The following is a 22588-nucleotide window of genomic DNA, read 5'->3' on the forward strand; positions in this document are numbered from 1 at the left end:
AAAATACGGGGGACAAAAAATCTGGGGGTCCCCCGTATTTTGAAACCAGCACCGGGCTCCAACAGCCCGCGGTGTCATGCCACAGCCGGGGGACACTTTTTATACAAGGTCCCCCGGCCAAAACATGAGCACCGTGGCTGGTCAGCCTTGGACGGGGTACCTGGAGGAGTGGGGACCCCCCCAATAAAGGGGTCCACCCCCAGGCTTCACCCGTCCATGGCTGAAGCCCGGGGCTGTCACCGGCGTCCGTGGCCAGTGGACGCCGGCCTGATAGGGTTAAATCGATCATACGTTACATTGCTTTATACCGGAGAACTACAAGCTGTCCCAGTGCTACAGAGTCTGAGAGCGCGATTGGCCGATACGTCTCCATGGAGACGCATAGCTCAGTCCTGATTGGCTGAGCTATGCGTCTCCATGGAGACGCATAGCTCAGCCAATCGCGCTCTCAGCCTCTGTAACACTGGGACAGCGCTACAGAAGCTGTTAGAGGCAACGGAGAAAGCCGGTTCTCCCCGCTGCCTGTCAGTGCGGGGGGAGCCGGCTGTGAAGCAGCCAGTCCAGCGCTGGATCCAGGAATGGTAAGTAACGCTGGTGTAAAAGTGAGGTGTGTGTGTAATAAACTTTTACTTCTCTGTGTGTGTGTTTTTTATAAACATTCTTTTTACAGGTGGACTACAAGTCCCAGCGGGCCCATTAATGCCCCTCATGCTGGGACTTGTGGTTCTCCAAGTCCCAGCATGCGGGGGAGGTCTGCTGGCACTTGTAGTTCTCCGGTATAAAGCAATGTAACGTATGATCGATTTAACCCTATCAGGCCGGCGTCCACTGGCCACGGACGCCGGTGACAGCCCCGGGCTTCAGCCCTGGACGGGTGAAGCCTGGGGGGGGGGACCCCTTTATTGGGGGGGTCCCCACTCCTCCAGGTACCCCGTCCAAGGCTGACCAGCCACGGTGCTCATGTTTTGGCCGGGGGACCTTGTATAAAAAGTGTCCCCCGGCTGTGGCATGACACCGCGGGCTGTTGGAGCCCGGTGCTGGTTTCAAAATACGGGGGACCCCCAGATTTTTTGTCCCCCGTATTTTTGGAACCAGGTCCGGATCAATGAGCCCGGGGCTGGTTATGCTTAGGAGGGGGGACCCCACGCCGTTTTTTTTTAAACTTTTTTTTTTAGCACAAAATCGCATTTATGAAAATGCGCACATTTTCATGACTGAAAATGCGCACATTTTCATGACTAAAAATCGCCCGAAATCGCGGCAAATCGCATTTTTTTGCCGCAAATTCGCATCTCATTACATATGCGAATTCGCGGCAAAAAATGCGATTTTTAAAGGTGCGATTTTTTTTTAGTCTAAAAAATCGCACCCTATTACATTTCGCCCCATATGTCTCTTTCCCAAGCCTGTAGTTATACTGCACAGCATTGTGGGGAAACATCCTATCACTTTCACTTTAATGATGCCTAATCCAGATTACGTTAATTCATATTAAGCAAACACAGTGCATGCCGCTCATGTATGTGTGTGGGAATAAACGGATCACACCACTGTTCATACAAACTAAACCACTACGGATCCCAGACTTCCGACAGTCATCCAATCAGTTATGGCCTTAAACACAAATAGTCTATTTACTGATACACATGGCTGGCAAGGCACAAGCCTGGAATAAATGGCAATTGTATGGCTCTGAGGACACACCGCAGTGCCAAACACATTTCTGTGGCAGCAATGAGCCATGCCATTTAATTGCTATTCTGAATGGCTGCAAATCCTTCTCTACTTTGATTCAGTTATAGAGCTGGAGCAAGATTAATTGGAAGAAGTGACACATGACAGCATGCAGAAAACGTTCTGCCCTTCCACACTGACTGTACATCAGGCCTTGCACGATCTAGCTGGGGAGGTCGTTTATCAAAAGAATACATTTGCCCAGGATAGTTCTTTAATGCCACGTTAATCCACACGCCAGTCACAAATGAGAGTATGTAACTTGCAATGTAGGTTAACTGGGTATACGGTCTTTAGGTTGACATGCATTGGATCGACCACTGAAAGTCGACACATGAAAAAGGTTGATGCAAGCATAAGGTTGACCGTCAAAATATTGACATTCGTTTTTAACCCCTTGAGTGGTGGGTTTTGCTGGGGCAGGGCAAACCTACCATGGCAGGTTGTCCTGCCCCAGCAAAACCCACCACAGAGCGTAGGCACCCCCCTCACCTATGCTCTGGCGGTTGTACCCTGGAGCTCCTAGTCACAGCAGTGAAGACAGGTGGCAGGCTCAGGGATGTTCAGGGCGGCTCGGGAGGACTCAGGCACCTGATTTCCTGAGTGCTCCCGAGTCCCCATCGAACATCCCTGAGCCTGCCGCCTTCTCCCTGCAAATAATGGAGGTGGGGGCAGCGGCAGGGGAGCTCCGGCGTATGATCGCTGGAGCAGAGAGGTGGCAGCGACGGGAGGGGACGGGAGAGTCGGTGGGGGGTGCCTGGGCAGATGATGTGCCAGTGGTGCACAGCTGCAGGCACCACTGGCGCACATCTTGATATTATTGGTATGCCCGGAAATTTTCAGACAGCCCGCTGCGGCAACGTTTTAAATGATGGGAGGTATTTCATGTCCTACCATCCACTAAGGTGCAGAGGAAAAATAGAATATTGTGCTCGATTAAAGGTGTGCGCAGTGTGCCATGCGAGCAGACGCGGTACACTTTGACCATGCCATTGTCGACCTAATGCTTGTGCCGTACTTCCAACCTTGTCGACCACACCATGTCGACCACACCATGTCGACCTATTTCATGTGTCGATGAAAGCCACGTTGAACTTCGGCGGTTGACCCAATGCATGTCGTTCTAATGACCCATACCCGTTAACAGAGCCCCTTTAATTATCTGGTCATTCTGTAGCAAGGTCATTAAACCGATGAATGCAAACTGTATTCAGTAGCTGTCTATTGGAATCAAGTCAGTTTTTCCATTCGTGCTTACTGCACTGGGATATTATTAGCCGTGCTATATAGGTAAGGGTGTGACATAAGCGATGATGTGTCCTGGACGGAACACGAGGCAGCAGCAATGCCTAGCCGTAGGAAACCAGGCCCCACCCTAGTCTAGTCTCGCCATGTTCACTAACTGCATTTAAAATAATAAATCCGACTGCTTAGGGGTGGGGGTTAAAAACAAAAGCATCATTCAAACCTAATGATTTAAAGCACACACACTGCAGGGATGTGTGTACAAAAGATGGAAGCATCCCCTCCCCCCCCAGTATAATTCAAGAATGTTGTCGCTAATGAGGATAAAGTGGATGAATTGATATAATGTAATAAAGGTGGCGCTGCGATAGTCTGAGCTACCAATTCAGTTAGAAGAACATGTGGCCCATATTCGCCCCTAGCACAAGGCTGAGAAACATTTTCATATGCTTTGCATGAAGAGGTACAGCCTGGGAGGCTGATTTATTATAGATCTCAAACAACAGCAGCACTGTTTGTCTATGTGTCGCTAGTGGAGAGCAGGTGAGAGCAGATAAAGGCCTCGGTTTCAGTCTTTTCTCTGAGTTGCTTAGCACCAAATGGGAAAATGATTTTTTTCCCTTCGTTTTTTCTCCCCATAGCCAAAGTAATAACCTAATGAATGTGTGTTGTAACTGTATGGCCAGAGTACACTAATCAAGCAGGTTGATGTCATCAGTCATGTGACCCTACGGTCAAGAAGGATCGGTTCCTGAACTGACCTACAGCAGTCAGTGCACTCGAACATACTAATGTATCCCATTCCCAGAAATACCCACCACAAACCCGCCTATGACACAGGCCTGCAACTACTTAGCTAAATATACTTGTGGTTGGAATAAATTGATAGAAGATCTTTAACCGTAGTTTTCAAGCCTGGCATTCTCTGTGCGACAGGGCCATTAGGCTGCATCAGCAATACAGACATAGGGGAGAGATGCTCTTTTCCCATTTTTTTCTTATTTGTAGAGGTTTAAAAAAAAAAAAGAACAATATTTTTTTTTCCTTTCAGTATGTCTTATCCACAGCAAATTGATAATGAGATTTATAGAAAATTGATAAATTGCATCGACATCACTACTGGTATACTGACAATTACTGGGAATGTTTGTGTGCTGGACAAAGGATTCCAGAACCACCCACATAACCTCCATAAGCTACCCTACCCATTTCCAGCCCCTCCTTATAGTCCACATAGTCTCTTTCTACACTCACATAATCCGCTGACCCCAGGCTAACATTGCTGTATGACTGGATGGTACAGCTCACCATGAAACACTGTAACCTGGTTGGACTAATGAGTAGCCATTATCATCACGTAACAAACTCCTATTCCCTATATATTGGAAATCGGCGAGCAGGACCCTCTTACCTTTTGGTCTGTATGCTATTATCAGTGGCTAATGCTGCTTGGGGAGAGAACAGTTTATAGATATATACACATGTAATGTTTAACGACGTAATCTATGTACTGACTGTCTTACCACAGGGATCAGCATCGCTGTGAGCTTCACAGCTACCCTGCACTTAGAATGCAGCGTTTGGCTACACTTCTCCTTCCTGTATATGCCCTGTATTGTGTTTCACAGGTGAGAGCTTATAGAGCAGAGACAAGCTGAGTGCCGTGTCCTGGGTGCAATGGTGGTTCAGTGAAACACAGCGCTGCAGAGCCCCATTGTACGGGAGCCAGCACATATTACACAACATTACATGTATGTCGTTCCCCAGCTGCAAGGTGATGAATGGGTAGATTTATTTTACAGGGACAATAAATGAAAATTGACAGAGAAGATTGGGCTGGCAGTAACATGTTTTGTCAGCCAATTTCAACATGTTGCTGGATTATGACTCAATAGCTAAAGAGCATTGGCAAAGCTTCCTACAGTATTATGCCCACAGCACCCAGGCTTGTGCAAGTACACCGGCTGAGGAACTGACGGGACAGCAAGGGTTTAGATCATATTTTTCAGTGCTAACAAACATTATGACACCCTGTCGACGCATGGCATGTTGATGTCAGCACATGCCCGCTAAAACGGCTTTGAGGATAATGCTAAATAAATCCTGTGATATGCCCAATTAGTTCTGGGTCCAATCTGGGCATTGAGGCATGTAGTGCAGCCGTGGGGTGGCAGATGCAGCAGAGGCACTTTGGCAGGGAAGAGACAAGTAGGTTTTATTAAGTGGAATGGAGGGGTGGCAGTAGGGTGAGGCACTGCACTGCTGGGTTACAGTCAGTAAAAAATAAAGTAACAACATTCAGCTTGAGGACAGACAAAACTGGTAGCAGGGATTGTTCTAGATTACGGCCATATGTACACTTGTCTGTCTAGAGCATGATAAGGAACATCTCATATGACATACCCCATAGTTATCCATATCCTATATATTTGGCCCCATTAAACATGCAAAGGTGCATTGCCAGACGTTAGGAGTGGAAAGATATATCTGCTGCCATCTGACAATGACATCCTGGCTCTGAGGCGTTATCATCCAACCACTGTTATCACACTAGTTGCCTGCACGGTTGCTAACCGGATATCCCTTGCACACTATGCAACTAATGCACGGAAAACACAATTAAGGAATATTCCAGCCACTGCTACCTCTCGCTTCTAAACCATTAGCAAGTACAGTTATCTTGGTCACTGAAGCACCTACCAAATGCTCCTCAACAAACTCTTCTTGTAGACAAGCCTACTAGAACTATGATTGACAAATGCATGAGTTTGATCTGTGTAGCGGCCCTCACTTTCATTATGCTTAAGTCTCCTTATTTATCAAGGTTACCTAGCAGGTATAGAAAGCAGCTACTGGAGCACTAAAACATTGACACTAACAGGGAATTTTATATTTCTTTTTAACTCCTTTTAGCAGGTTATAAATCTGGTGCATCATTGACTGTATACATTATTTGTGTTCAAAAGTAATGTGCATGGGGACATGAGAACCGCAGCATAATCCATGACACTAGAGGAGGTTCAGGTCTTTTACATGACCTAAGACATTACATCACGTCATCTCAGCTCAAAATGTTTGACAGTAAAAATCAATCTGGACTAGGCATGGCCACTGACCATCGATGATTCAAAAACATCAATGGGGGAGAACCAGATGGCCGATGTCAAATACTTTTGCCATCGATGGGGGGAGAACAAGATAGTTTCACTCCATCGATAGCACAGCAAAACAATGTTTAGTTCAAAGTGCCAGAGCATAACTCCGCCCCGACACTCACAAAGCCCCGTCCCCGTATTTTGATTGGCCCACAGGCCAACCAGTCAAACACAAAGGATGACCAAGGTAAAAATATGGATTGTCATCCATTGCATAGTTTAGCACTATCGATCGATGGAAATGATGGCTAACCCTAATCTGAACAATAAAAATATTTCAATAAACTAGACAAACTCTTACACTACCTCCCCTAGGTCTTCATGAATGTAATCACTGAACTGACCAGATGCTGATCTATTGCAACCAAAATCAAAGTCTCCACTTCAAGTCAAATGAAAAGCTAATCAGACTCTTAGCGACAGCTTCAAGTCTGCGTACAGTAAATGAATGAGGACATTCTAAAGAGATCTTTAAATAGTCGGGGGAGTGCCCGCTCTTTGTGTGGCAACATGTCACTTTTGTAGCCCTCACCAGATGTAGTATAATAAGATGGGCGTTACATGCAGAGCACAATCATCCTTCACAATTGGTTAACGGAGATCTATAATTACTGGCCACACCCCTAATTCAAATGCACTTGAGGCAAAACAAAATTCCAAGCAGCACTGCCAGAAAGAAAAAGGCTTTATTTTTAGCATTTAGTTGTTGAATTTGAATTGAATGCAGAAATATTAAAATCAATGTCACACACAAAAGGCTCAACAGAAGCCGAAACTGCTGGGAGTTGCATACCAAAATCCCAGAAACGGAATCGGAACAAGCGGCTTGGACTGAGTGAGGGCCGGAGAATAAAAGAGTAGTGTTCATTACAGCTACCTGTCCTACATACAAGTGGAAAGTTTGGAGGCGGACAGGAAAGTGAAGAGCTACTAACAGAACGGCCATTGTTTTATGAAAAAAACTGAAGTCTTGGCAGCTTTTTGAGAACATTATGGAGAGTTACACTATTTTCTACACAAAGCTGCAAAGTTTGGCAGTGTGGTGTGAACGTAAGGCAGGTCTTGCACTGTCAGCATCCCAAATATCTGGTCTGTGTACAGAGAAGCGTTTAGCTGGGCAGGGAGAGCATATGGTGGGTTCAATGCCCACTCTAAAGTTTCAGCGTTTCTTCTAGTAATAAATTTATAGGTTTGACCAATAAGCATTTTCTTTACTGAGATCCAACAATCAAAATTTATTTAAAAAAAACAAACAAAAAAAAACACAACGAACTATAGATAACAAAAATAATGGAACCTTGAACTCTGTATAAATTGCAAATTGCTATTTAAAAAAAAAAAAAAAGACTTTGCTACTGACTTGGACGCCAGTTACATAGAATGCTGACATACTGTATGCTTTGAGTTTCTCTTTCAAATTGTGAACCCACGGTGCAATGGGGCAGATGTATTAACCCTGGAGAAGTGATAAAGTGAAAGAAGATAAAGCACCAGCCAATGAACGGTGTTTGAAAATGACAATTGGGAGTTGATTGGCTGGTGCATTATCTTTTTCCACTTTATCTCTTCTCCAGGCTTAATACATCTGCCCCAAAATTGGCTATTGATTTTGACTATATAGTCAAAATCTCACAGCAAGTTTGTCAAATCGCACAGTATTTAGCTGCAGGCAATCCCGATGCGCTCCCCTACAGCGTCGGTATCGCATGGCTAAATATACTGTGCAGGCAAGTATGTCTAGACTATTACTGTGCTCACAATTCCATCCAGTACCATCAACCAACATGCAGGGGGAAAAAACACCATGACCAAATTTTCTATGCTTGAGCAGAATAGCTTAGCCCGCCCACTAAGCCAGTTTATCACTAACTGTATGCAGTCATTACCTAATTACAGTATTTACTGTTAGCCTAACACAACATCTGGTAGATCTCAATATACAGTATACTGTGCTTTGTTTGTATCTGTGGTCTGTTTGGGACACATTTAGTATAATACACCCTTTCTTGCCAGTAGCATCATTAAGCAAGCACCAATTTAACATTTTCTCTTTTGCTGTAAAATATCCAGTATGGCTTCAATTTTGTGAAAGCTTCTCTTCTACGAATACAGCCACAATCTCATGTCTCTATGCATTGAATTCTCCAACTCACCAGTGAAAACTCAGAGTGCATATATCTTTGTCAGGTTTACCTAGATTACAGAGGTGAAGATTATTTTGGGTGTAAAGAAACCAAAGTAGATACTTTTTTCTTATGTGGGAAACCCCTTTGAAAACACAAATACATGAAAGCCTAAAAGAAGGTAATCATGGTAAATGGAGCAATTAGCTGCAAATGACCCTCCAGTCCATTTGGAGCTAGGGACAATGGAATTTGGTCTTAAATGAAAATCTGTTATGGGTGGGGGCTGCGGGGGAGTGAGTGCGATTCAGCAATTGCTCAAAACTTGACGGTTTTTGGATGACCAGGGCAATCACTTGACTTAAGCCCCATACACACAGGGCGATTCTAGCCTATATCGCCAGAGATATGGTCGCTAAGCGACCACATCCACGTGTGTACGGGACAACGGTCACCTGAAGCTCACTCGTGCGACCAGCCCTGGGGTAGTTGCTGGCCAGAGGAGCATGCTCCCGTAATCAGCTGTTTCCCCCGGCAGAAAGTTTGATTAATATCAGTGACCATCTCTGGTATAGATTGCTCCGTGTGTACAAAGCTTTAAGCCCTGTACACACGGGGCGATTTAACCCATTATCGCTGGCTAAATGGTCGATGAGTGATCATATCGCCAGTGTGTTTTTTGTGTTGTGTGAGATAAATGTCTAGGAGCGCGCTACCACAGCCAGCCCTTAATGGTCGCTGGTCACAATTGCTGGTAGCTGGTGCACAATGCACTGTACACCATCGGCCAGCGATTTCTAGTCGCTGATGAAAAACGATGCAATGAGCAATATATTGCTGAGCAGTATATCAAGCCAAAATTGCACAGCGACCATACTGCACAGTGTGTGCACACCTTTATGTAATCCGATTTTTGTATTCATTTTTTCCCTACTATTTTGTTGACCCGTTATCCTAATAATGATAATAATTCATTTTGATGTTTGTGTAAACTCTGATTTTTACATACTGTATTACTTGAAAACTTGTATGTGAACCTGGCACCTGATGCTTCAATAAAAACATTTTAGAATAAAAACAGAGGTGAAGATTATGTTAGGAGAGAACTGTCCATCTTTCTCATGTGGTGAACCATGCTTGTAGGATGAATGTCCTGTATTCAATTACCAGCGATCATTGATCAAAAGGTAATTGTGTTGTGTGGGCTATTCAATTAGTGCCAATAATCCAGCACAAGTCAAAAACGAAGCTATTGCAAAAGCACAGACCTTTCATAAAACCTGTGTGTTTTCATGCAACTTTATTTTCCCCCAGGTGACCAAATTGAGTAGCCTGAAAAAAAAAAAAAACATTACAATAAATTGCATCCACTTTTTGCACCAGATGTTTTTAATTCTGATTGAATACCGACCTGTGGGCCTAATTCAGACTTGATCGTAGGGCAAATTTGTTCTCAAATTGGGTAAAACCCATCTGCACTGCAGGTGGGGCCGATGTACCATGTGCAGAGAGAGTTAGATTTGGGAGAAGTATGTTCAAAATTAAATTTAAATTGCAGTGTAAACAAAAAGCACCCAGTATTTACCCTGCACAGAAAAAAAAACTCTAACACGTTGCATAGTAGTTTAGGTTAAAAAGACTGCCGTCCATCAAATTCAACCTTTTACAGTACCTCTTAGAGGGCGTCTAGATTTTAAATCCCATTTAGAATTTCTTACTTCGATTCCACTTTAGGCTTAATTATGTTTATCGGGTGTACCCCTGGAGGATTTACCCAGTAAATGCTTGCCCAACCTTAGTTTAAAATGTATTTATTGTGTCTAATGACACCACTTCTTCTGGAAGAGAGTTCCATACTTTTACTGCCCTGACCGTAAAAAAGCCTTTCCTTTGGCGGGTACAAAATCTTCTCTCCTCGAGCCTGAGTGCATGCGAACGTGTCCTAGCCTCCAAGCTCAAAGTTAAAAGGGTGTCTGACCGTTATATTGTCCCCTGATATATTTGTGCATGTCAAGCATGTCTCCCCGTAAACGTCTCTTTTCCACCATAAACATTCCTAATTCGGCTAATCTGTCTTCATTAGCTTGGTTGCCCTTCTCTGGACTTTTTCCAGTTCTTTAATGTCCTTTTAGTAGTGAGAACCCAGAATTGTACTCCAAATTAGATGATGTCTAACGCCTTGTACAGTGGCATAATTATTTCTGTGTCCCTAGCTTCCATGCCTCTTTTTATTCAGGGTGGTATCTGGTTAGCCTTATTGGCTTGCTTCTTGACACTAATTACTGCACCCCAATAGGTTTTCAATTTGGACTCCTAGGTCCTTTTCCAAATTTGATTTACCCAATTCTACCCCATTTAGATTGTAAGTAGCACACTGGTTATGTAACCAAAAAATGCATAACCTTACATTTATTAGCATTGAACCTAATTTTCCACCCACTCATCTAATTTATTTAAATCCCTCTGTAGCGGGGAGACATCTTTATCTGTTCTAAATCACCCTGTACAGTTTGTGTCGTCCGCAATTATGCACATGGTTTTGTCCATTTTGAGAACAAATTTGCCCTGTGATCAGGTCTGAATTAGACCCTATGACAAACGAAAATTATGATATGTCTGCCCTATGGGACAGATTCAATTAATCGTGGTAGTTAACCGCAAGTGACTTGATCTGCCGGGGCTATACATTTACAGCCAGTGATAAGCTTGTAAGCTTCAGCAAGCGCATTTATCAATAGACCCAGGTACTTTCCCAAGTTAGAAAAGGGGGCTGTAATTTAAAAGCCTCTGGCAAAAAAGTCTAGGGGGTATCACCTCTCCTCACACGGTAAATTAGGGATGCCAATTGAAATTTAAAAAAAATGAGAAACTAAGCATCAGGGGCCTTGTTGATTAAAGCACACATTGTTGATATGCGGCATGCCCATGTTGTGTGTGTGTGTGTGTGTGTGTGAACTCAGCTCTATCTGCATATATCACACACAGCAATGTGAATAGGATGCCCTGCATTAGAATAGTATGACAGGGACTATATGTTTTGTAATGGAAACAATTCTCAATAAAAATATTTTGTCAAGAATAGTATCACAGGAACCGCTGAGTCCCTCATACCACACATGTCACGGTCCAGGGTGTATTGTATGAGATATATATATATATATATATATATATATATAGATAATTTTCTACAACGTAGCAGTCACAGCTTATTTACACAAATTCCCCTTTGCTCTGTATACAGACTCCCTTGCACACAAATATAAGTGTCAAATTTCTAATTAATCAGCAGTCTCCTTATGCCTCCTAGCCACATTGCTTTGTGAATAAGATGCATTTTCTGCATACAAAAAGAGATGCTGGATGGATGTGGTATAGGGTACCGACAGTCATTAGCCCGACGTCGGGATCCCAACTGCCCGGACTCAGACAGCGGGGCAAGCGCAACAAAGCCCCTTGCGGGCTCGCTACGCTCACCACCTATTCTATTCTCCCTTGTGGACCCCCACCAGGGAGAATAGCGGGTAGCCGTAGGGCACCCCTCTGTCGGAGTTTTGACATTCGGGATCCTGACATCGGGTACATGACTGTCGGGATCCCGACTTTCGGGATCCCGACTTTCGGGACCGCGTCCGGCACCCATGCTGGACATTAGCAGAGTTGCATGGGACCTGGTGGCTCCATCAAGTCATGCATATCTTGCTGAGGTGTATTGAAGGTAGTATGAGGACACATCTGTATAAAAACAGAAAATAATTTTCTTACATGTCACAGCATGAGCATGCTACCCAGGGTCCAAGTCTGTCTGCTGTTGGTACCCAGACTTACCAAAAAAGTACTGTAGTAACATAATCAGTAAATAGAATCATGGAAACAATTGGACCAACAAGTATTTTATTACCACCAGAAATAAACATTTTGGATATTTTTGAATATTAGCATAGTATAAGTAGATATCATGGGGGCTGGGTCCCAAGTATAAACAAAGAATGCATGTACAGTATGTTTCATATTCACCTAATAACACCTAAGGCCTAATTCAGACCTGATCACACAGCTGTGAATGTGTAGCGGCCCGCGTTCAGGTAGATGCTGCCCCACTAAACTTATATCTTGTCTTGTGGATAAATGTGCACGTCATACGAATTGGCGTGCAAATTGAGGTGTATGGCTACGGAGGACTTTGCCCCCATGCGAATGACTCAAAATTCTATCCCAAGGCACACACTATCAAATAATTTTTACATAGGGCAAGTCAGTGCAGGGAAATTGTAGCCAACGACTTACTCAGCACCTACGATGAAAAGAGACATATCCGGGCTGAAACGGACATCACAAACCCTCCCCTAAGCCGGCTTGGCACACCTGTTTTTTCCCTGATACTGCCAGAATTTTCCTAGGCACGCCGAATGTTTTTTTCTACCATGCCTATGTTTTTCTTCCTGTTGGCCATTTTTATCCAATTCCGACGCATTGGACTGAGAAATTGGATGAAAATTGTCCAATTTCATGTTTTTTTTAGCTCAGATTCCGAACTGATGAGTTGTCCCACATCGAATGGAGCCAGTGATTGCAAGGACTACCATCAACATTTATCGGATCCGGCAGCCTTGGTTGGGATGACATACAATACATCCTATGCAAAAAAATTGCATATGGTGTACTGTATGAGATCCTCAGTTCAAGGGGGATCATGGGCGACTTTTCCCCTGGGAGCAGTTGCATAAGTTTATGGGGGCCTTAAGATCTGCGGAGGAAACAGGTTGACTGTGGACAGTGTCGTAGAGTACTATGGTCCTCAAAGTAGAAATAGAAGTATAACTTTTTTTTATCCCAGAGGGAACCTTATTTACCCTAATAAATGGCTTATTGTATTCCAAAATGCCCACTAATTGCAGAAAGCCAGGAAGATGCAAATGAATTGTACTCTCATCTATTCTGAGGCCTTGATTGAGATTGCCTTGTTTGGGAAATTTAAAGTAATGAAATGTGAAGACCATTTTGCATCACAGATCTCATCTAGACTAATTGCCTTTATAAGAACATAGGGACATTTATGAAACATGGGAAAATGGTAATGTTACATATTACAGCCACATAGAATCTTTAGCCGTCATTATACCTGATTTGTTCTTAGCGGTAACGAAGTCATGAAGTAGTCACTACCAGCAGCCACATATTTGCTGACCTGGGCCTCGCCATTCTATAGTTTGGGCCATACATGTTCACAGATTTGTATTACCTGATCACAAAGATTTGAGGGAGTGATCTGGAGCATTGAGAGTGTGGGTCATAGGGTTGACATACATTGGGTTGACCACTGAAAGTCGACGAGGCTTAGGTAGACACCTGAAATAGATCAACATGGCTACGGTTGACACAAGAATTAGGTCTAAAATAAGAAGGTCGACAGTCAAAAGGTTGACATGAGTTTTTTTATTTTGTGCCGAATGTTGACATGGACAACGTGAAGGTGTACGCGTCCTCTCACCATGCTTCGAGCACGGGGCCTTGCTGTGCTTGGCACACTTTTATTTTCCCACCACGCCGTAGTGGAATGTAGGGTATGAAATACCGCCTGTCGACACATGTGGGCTAGAAAAATGTTTGGAAAATGCATGTTGACTGTTTGACTGTCGACCTGAGATTGTGTCGCCCTTCCAACCCTGTTGACCGTAGCAATGTCGACCTATTTTAGGTTTCTAACCTGTTGACCTAATGTATGTCAACCTTAATTGAGTCGACCTAGTGACCGTATTCCAGCAATGATAGGTCATCCATTCCAACAGACATCACTTTAGTTAAATGGAGATGGCAATTTGTAGTATTTTTCTGCCAATACGTTCTAATGATGATTTGCCCAAACGGACATCACTACTTCAGTTATGACAGGAGATAAGCGGACTAGAAGGTCACATGTGTCCAGGAAGGAAAACCGAAAAACCGGAGCTGTCAAAGCAAGCCAATGTTATCTGTTTTTGTTGGGTTTGCATTGTTTGTAGCGAGTGTCACAGCACACAACTTTGTATCTTACTAATGTAAATATTCACAGAATAATGTTGCATTTTCCTTCAGAATTTCTTTAAATTGCTTCTTGCACAATTCAAGTCACTGTTTTAGCTCTGTCCTATTAACTACTTTATTTATACTAATCTTATTCATGTTTCTGTGCACTTACACATTACCGCACACGATGGCTGCAGACTATTATAAGGGTGACACCTGACGTCATTGTGGGTGGTGAAGACGTAAAATAAGGAAGAAGACAAGCGCCTCTGGGCAGTCTCAGAGTTGACAAATACATGTCTAGCATAGAAAAATCTTTGCATAAGTGAAATTGTCCTTTGTCGTCTTAAAATAAACATTATACATGACTGAGTTGTCCACTATAGGTCCCCAGATATCCCTTTGTACTACAACAGCAGGCAAAGCACAGCTGGGGAACCACGTCTCACCTGCCCCTGGTTATATGTGCTAAGAAAAATCCCTGCAGAGTAAAAAGGAAGGCTGATTACCCAGCGGTCAAAGTGGAAGGGAGGTGTCAAAGAAGGACAAGTCATCGCAAGTAGTTGCAATAAATGTGCAAATACACAATAGTGATAATTAAAAACCCTAGCAGGTATGTGCAATTTTGAAGACTGAGAAGGAATAATCTAGAAAGCCAAAGTGGATAGAAACTTTCCACAAGTGTAGCCCTAGCCGCTGTACAACACAGTACTGATACAGTTCTCGGTAATTACTAATCTTGGCATCACGCACGAGCTCCACCCATCTTGTAGAGATTACGTGATCTAGTCACACTCTGCCTGCACTGTCACAGCATGCTAACCCTTTGCTTCCTCCTCGCATGGAAACGGACGAAATGCACTGTGAGAGTGGCGCAACTGGATACCTGGTACACTGTCCAAAGTGCCACTTCAGAGTGACAAATCCCAAAACAAATCATTAGACTGCCAAATCAAGGAGCAGGTGCAGAACAGCATTTGTTTATGTACACTTCCTTCCAGTCACCTTTTGGAGAACACACACGGAAAAAAAAAAATTTTTTGCTAATGAATAAAAAACAAAAAAAAAACCATTCGGTGTGCCCCAGCAGCGATTCTGCTGCCTTAATTATACATTGCACAGACTGTAGCAATAACTGGCATTCAACACCTAAATGATTACAGCCTTTGGCAGGATTAAGTCCGTCAATAATCATTCAGGCTAGAGACAGGTGTACAGAACTGTCAGCCCTTGCAATACATTCTGCGGTTACCCGACTGCCTGCATCACACTGAGCATGGGATGCGGTTCACGAAAGCTTACAATTGCCATCACACAAGAAGGAAACCGTAGAATGCTTTGAAATGGTCTCTGTGCATACAGTGTGCAAATGACAAAATTATAAACAGAATATCAGGGTGGACATCAACCTTAGATGTTTTAAACGCAGAATGTTCACACAATGACAATTTTTCAGGCCCAACTATAGAACAGTATGAACATAATTAACATTATCTCACATAAAAAAGGGAGAGGAAAAAAAACACTACTATTGCCTGTTTTATGCTGTCACAAGCTTCAGGCCTATCCAAAGAACGTCATTTATCGCCACTTTCCAATATTAAACAGTTTTCTTTCCTCTTGCCTCATTGATCCAGGTGTGACATGCACGTGGCTGGACCAGGACCTACCTTAGTGGGTTCAGGGAAAGTAGTTTGTCCATCAGGACTTGTGGGGGTCTGGCATTCTGGGTCTCCTAAACAAAATATGTCCTCATCCTCAAGTATGCGGTCAAGGTAGCTGATGATGGCCTCCTCTTCCTCCTCCATTCCTGGTAAAGCAGCTGTCTGATTGCTCTCCATAAAGTTCTGATCCCAATTTCACCAAGCCAATAGGACGTGCAAATACATGTCATGCTTGTAGGACGCACATCTTCCTTACCAATCCGAAACCTGTGAGGACCAGGCACAATGTTTCCCCACAGTCAATATGCCAAGGCCCTTCTGAAAGCCAAGAGGACTATTCACCCATCATTTCTTCTGTGTGCTTGTAGTCTCCCACTGCTGTTGAAATTTCACTTCTACTCTCAGCAAAATGAAAGGAGGGGTAGACGGAATTTGACACTTCCTCAAAATCTCTTCCTTTTTTTAATCCTCCTTCGCCTCCTTTAGTTAACCCTGCACGGCTCCAGCACTGCTTTTACCCTACTTGTTCAGAAAGTGCAGGCCCTTAATGGGAGATCAGCCTGTCTTCCCCATTGAACTTTCCCTGCTGTGTTTGAACTGGCTTCTCAGCACACACAGGAAATGCTGTCTTGTTGGGCAGGCCTTCAGAGGAGGGGCGGCTGCTGCTCCTTCTCCACAGTAACCCCTGATGTCCCATACACCATTAGGAAGGGAAACCAAATATGATTCGGAGACTTCTCCTGCGTGTAGGACAAGCAGTCTGCAGTAATGTAATTATCCCATCTGCAGAGAGGAAGCAGCACATGCTGCCTATTCCAGTGTTCTGACATTGTGCATCACATAATGTGTTACCCCAGCATCCCTCTGTCATTATGTATCCTTGTCTATTCCAGTGTCCTCGTGTTATTGTGCATCCTGTGTCCATGTCGACATGACATGTGCCGACAGGCGGTATGTCATGCCCTACCATCCTCTAGGGCAGGCATGTCCAACGTTGGCCCTCCAGATGTTGTGAAACTACACATCCCAGCATGCTTTGCCACAGTTTTGCGAATAGAGAATGCTAAAACTATTGCAAAGCATGCTGGGATGTGTAGTTTCAAAACATCTGGAGGGCCAACGTTGGACATGCCTGCTCTAGGGCGTGGTGGGAGAATGAAATCGTGTGCCTGAAGCATGGCGAGCCAAGTGAGGGGATGCGGTGGTACATTTTAGTGTATATGTTGACTGTGTCGACATTCGGGAGAATAATAATAAAAAAAAAAAACATGTCAACCTTTTCACTGTCAACCTTACCCATGTCAACCTAATGACCCTGTCAACCTAACCCATGTCGACCTAAATGCATGTCGACCTAATGCTTGTCGACCATAATGCTGGTGACCTAATGATCCATACCCGATTCCAGTGTCAGTATGTATCATATAATCTTTTCCATCATCCCTGTGTTATTTGTGTATGAAACAGTGTTTAATCCAGTGTCCGTATGTATCATATTATCTCTATTCATGTCCCCATGTCATTATGTACCCTATACTCTATTCCAGTGTCATTATGTACAATATAGTCTCTATTCCAGTGTCCCCCATGTCAATATGTATCATACAAACTATTTCAGTGTCCCCATGTCATTATGTATTGCATACCGTCCATTCCAGCATCCCTGTTATACCCCTTTCCCACTGCAGCTCTTAAACGGTAAATTGCCGTTTTTTTAGCCTTTTTAAACGGGTAGAGCTGCAGTGTGAAAGCTCCAGGATGCTTTACCCGTATAACAAATACCGGTATTTGTTAAATGGGTAAAAAGCAGTGTTTTACCCATTTAAGAGCCATTTTTTTGGCAGTGGGAAAGGCTCTTAAATGGTATTTAGTAATCATAATAAAGGTTAAGAACATGATTGGCTTCCTGCATGTGATGACTGTACAGTGGGGCAAGAAAAGTCAATTCATATGACAGCCCATGTTTACAATGGCTTTAAACGGGTACCGTCTCAGAGTTGCAGTGGGAAAAGGACCTTTATGGCTCTTACCCGTTTAAAGACCCATTTACAAATACCGGGTCATTACGCGTTTAGGCAGTGGGAAAGCAGCATAATATTATGTATCATATAACCTATTCCAGTGTTCCTATGACATTATGTATTATATACTGTCTACTTTAGTGCCCCTGTGTTACTGTGTATCACACTGGGTCTATTCCCGTGTCCACATGTCATGTTCCAGTGTCCCTGAGACATTACGGAGTAAACTGAATTAAGCCACAAAGCAGCTCAGAGCTACTATGGGACTAAATGAGTGGTGAGCACAGTGCCAGTGTTTGGTCAATTAAGAGATTTGCTACTGCATGTGTACAAAAGACAGTAACGTATGCGCAGTCCAATGCTGATAGGATAGTGCCAGGTGCCGTATAAAAAAGCCGGGTGGAGAACCTGTGAAATTGATCCTGGGGAGAACACTGAAAGCGATGGGTTAAATACCTAAACTTTGACATTCTGGGTTTGTCCAATTGGATGACTTTTCTCTTCTAAACAATGCTTTTCTAGAAAGTCATTATACTTCTCCAAATGTTAGTGGAATTATTAGCTCAATCCCTACTTGGTCTGCCCACTGATAATGAGGTCAACGACAACAGTGATTAGTTCCAAGGGACCCTATGCAAAAACAAAAGAGATGCACAGTGCATCCAGGTTCTGGACTTGTAAAGACTCCATACACTGGCTGCCCATACACGGTGTGATGCGTTTTGGGGTAGATTGCATCACATCTAGTTCAAAATGGCTGCAATGTGCTAAAGCAGCGTGCGTTTTGAACTAGATGCAATGCGGTCTAGTCCAAAAAGTATGTGCAGCACAAAATGCACCATGCTGAGGTATCGCAGCTCCCCATCGTCGGCGGACAGGAGCGCATAGGATACATCATATGTAATCCTTTTGAATGCGATGTATTGTCTGTGATTGCTTTAACTGCCACAGTATACGAAGAATCATTGTGGCAGCCATGACTATCTCGAGATCTGATATGGATCGGATCGGAAGTAAATTACATATGATATGACAGTTTTCACAAGATTAATTGGACCGACGGGTCAAAATCATGTAAAAAAGGGCTGTATCGTACTAGTTTTTGGGAGCCTTAACCCTTTCAAGTCCAACATCTAGTCAGGCTCAACAGCCCTAGTGCTAGTAGCAGATCCAATGGTGAGTCACTTTAAAATAAGAACATTAACATCGTTCAACATTTAATGTAGACCATTTCTTTTTCTTAAAAAAAATTGAAAAAATGACAATTAATTTAAAACATTTAAACCAGACTGTTTTAATAGCAAACAAAAAAAAAATTGGCCTGCAAATGGTTAAAATAAACCATTTTACCTGATAAAATTTCACACTACTCTCTGCAGCATCGGAGTTTGCAATCTAAATGTATCTATAATCAGTCAATTAACCTACAGTACCATCATATTTCGGAGTACACAGAAGAATCCCATGCCAGGGGTGGTGAGCTGAATTATGGAAAAAGTTAGCCAATCAGGACCTTTCATGACGTGCCGATTAGCTAAGTCTGGTTTTATTGATTTACGCGGCAAAACCAGACCGTAAACAGCACGATCAGTATAAAACATAAAATCAATTTACTTCTGCAGTGTCCCATCACAGAGATGGAAGATCTGGCGCTATTTAATTTCCCTTATATAGTGTTCATTCTAGCACCCTCTATCTTTGAAAACCCATGCAGTTCCTCTTTCCTGCCTGGGGTGTCGCTGTCTGCTGTGGTGTTTCTAGCACAGGTCTGGTTGGCATATCAGTGCTGATATATAGACCACACTGTGGTAGAAGCACTACAGCAGACAGCGACACCCCAGGCAGTGAAGAGGAACTGCATGGGTTTTCAAATATGGCGGGTGCTAGAATGAACACTACTTATAGTATCCAGGCTGTTAAAAAGGGGTGCGGCACCATTAACAAGCTACTCAAAATAAATAAAAATCTCTTAACTGCAGCATGCATTTGGGTCTGATTGAATAGCCACCAAAATGTGCTAATTATGCACAAATCATTCAAAAGTTACATCATGTAACGTTATTTAAAAAGGGCAACAAAAACACAACAAATCAAATGTAAATTTAGAAGCACTTTATCCAAATGAATCCACACACAATGTAAAGACTACTGACAAGCCAGTTTTCTTTGCAGCCACAAGATTGTGTTTTCAATTACACAAATCAATAACTAAAACATGATAAATTGTCAGCAGTATAACCTCCTTCTGCAGAGCTGACCATTTCTGACTACTTGCTGAACCTGACACCGTGCAGGTTGTTTTATGAGTAACTGCACAAGATATCCACAGCATGCCAAAGGTCAGTATTTCGGTATAGTAATAAGATATCCAATGCCTGTTCCAGATTAATACAACCATGATATGAGAGAGAAATGTACACAAAGCCACTGAATGGTTTGAAAGGAGACTTTAAAAAAAAAAAAAAAGAAAAAGGTGAATGAGGAAACATTTTGCGTGTAGAAAACAATATATATTTTTTGTTTGCAAAGAGAGTGTAAACTGCACTCAGAGCTGCGATGCTGTAACCAAAATCAGGTAACTGGCCCTACACTATATTACAGTGGGTGATTCAAAAGTCATACCAAATACAACCAGAACATGATACAAAGAAGAGGTAGATTCAGCTGAGCTGACAAACTAGAATTTAATGTTGCACAATGCTCCTCAGATGAATGGTTTCAGTTTTGTTCAGGTCTTTCAAAATAATGAACCTTCCAAGATTAGCCAACCTGTGTCTCTCCAAACTGCAGGATAACAGAGTCCCATGGAGGTCCTTGCAGACTTGCTGGAAATCGCAGCTTAACAGCTGAAAGGTTATTGGTGACTCACCTCAGACCTTAATGCTGGCCACACATCAGACCAACTTTCCTCCAACCATCCAACTAGTTGCTTGGATAGAATAAAAATCTGGTACTGGATGGGAGCAACTGTAATATTTAATTCAGAAATTTGCTCCCAAAATCTGGTAAATGACAAAAACTGTCGCTCAGACACGGTACTGTAGTTGAACCTGTTTGATTAAAACAATTTTACTGAATGTTTTTGTCCATTTTCCTGGGTTTTTGAGCACATTTCTGATTGTCTTCATCCAGTACCATATTTTTATTCCATCCAAGCAACTAGTTGGATGGTTGGAGGAAAGTTGGTCTGATGTGTGGCCAGCAAGGACAATTAAAGCTAAGATGGGTTGTACTAAACCCTTGGAGAGAGCTAAATTACCAACCAATTAAAACTTAAGGCGCATACGCACTGTACAATTTTTTTACCAATTTTGCTCATTTTGGCCCTTCTGAACGATATTGGTCAAAATTTTTCAGTGTGAATGCGACGAATGATGAATGACGATGCGCATACCCGCCAGTTGTTCATCAAGGTTGTTAGTCAACTGTGCAGGCAGCTCAATTTGGATATCTTTCAAAAAGAGCCTATAAAGTGTAGTTAGATCTTTCGTCAACATTTTTCGTCCAGAACACTAGGTTCAAGGGAAATTGGTTATCAATGTCTTTCAACGAAATTGGTCAAAAAAAATTGTACAGTGTGTATGCGCCCTAATATTACAACAGGTTTCATATAATTAGAGATGCCATAAATAAAACATAAAAAGTATTGTACTAAAAGCAACACATGAGGCTTAATCTGTACTTCTCCATTTGTACACGCAAGGTAGAGTCACAAGGATTTCCATGCATTATAGGCTGGCCATTATGTATGAATGGGAGACCTGAATAAGGTTTCCCATGCAAAGCATTGTTAATAAACCATAAAACTAGATCTTACTATTTAGTAATTGATAGTGCCGCATTTACAGTATCCGCCATGTATTTAAAATAGAGGAGACCATTTGATCTGAGCAGACATCAAGAAAACAGAAGGAGAAAATGGGCATTAAAACGGGATACGGTCACTAAAGGTCGACACAGGGTTTTAACTTATTTTGAGCTGACATGCCGACAGGCGGTATTTCATGCCCTACCATCTACTAGGGCCTGGTGGGAGAATAAAATAGTGTGTCCGAAGCACGGTTAGCCATGTGAGGGGACGCGGTGCTACGTTTCAGAGTCCATGCCGACTGTGTGGACATCCGGGACGAAAAAGTGAAAAACCACATGTCGACCTTTTGACTGTCGACCTTTCCCATGTTGACCTAATGCTTGTGTCAACCTTCAGTCATGTCGACCTAGTTGCCAAGAGATCAAAAGATCGACCACTATTGCTCTACAGTCAAAAGGATGACACATCAAAAGGTCAAAATGCATTAGGACGACATGGTCAAAAGATAGACATGTAAAAAGGTCGACATGAGGTTTTTTTCCCCATTTTTGTGCTTCACCGTCAGCATGGACACTGCATAAGTGTACCGCTGCACGTGCCATGCTTCAGGCACAGTCCCTCGCTGCACTTGGCAAACTATTGTACTCTCCCTCCGTGCCCACTGGGATGGTAAAGTATGAACAAGTCAGTTTCTAAAAAATATAAAAATCATGAAAAACTCATTTCAACCTTTTTCATGTGAACATTTTGCTTGTGTCGACCTTTTGGCCAAGTGGACCTAATGCATGTCAACCCTTTTCATGTGTTGACCTTTTGACTGTCTACCTAATGA

The 22588-nt window shown here is 43.0% G+C and overlaps 1 protein-coding gene across 6 annotated transcripts in view; it reads right to left on the reverse strand.

The window, feature by feature from the left end:
- ABR (ABR activator of RhoGEF and GTPase) overlaps positions 1-22588 on the reverse strand; it is a 381486-nt gene that overhangs the window by 178115 nt on the left and 180783 nt on the right. Inside the window, exon 1 of one of the 6 annotated variants that reach the window (XM_083172287.1) lies at positions 15931-16519. The exons of the other annotated variants lie outside the window; for them this stretch is intronic. Within the exon in view, the coding sequence (XP_083028413.1) occupies positions 15931-16101 (171 nt within the window). The 5' untranslated portion in view covers positions 16102-16519. Of the gene's footprint in view, positions 1-15930; positions 16520-22588 lie in introns of those variants that run through there. 6 annotated transcript variants of the gene reach the window in all.

The sequence above is a fragment of the Crinia signifera genome, chromosome 2 (assembly GCF_055691185.1).
Source record: "Crinia signifera chromosome 2, ASM5569118v1, whole genome shotgun sequence".
NCBI classification, from domain to species: Eukaryota; Metazoa; Chordata; class Amphibia; order Anura; family Myobatrachidae; genus Crinia; species Crinia signifera.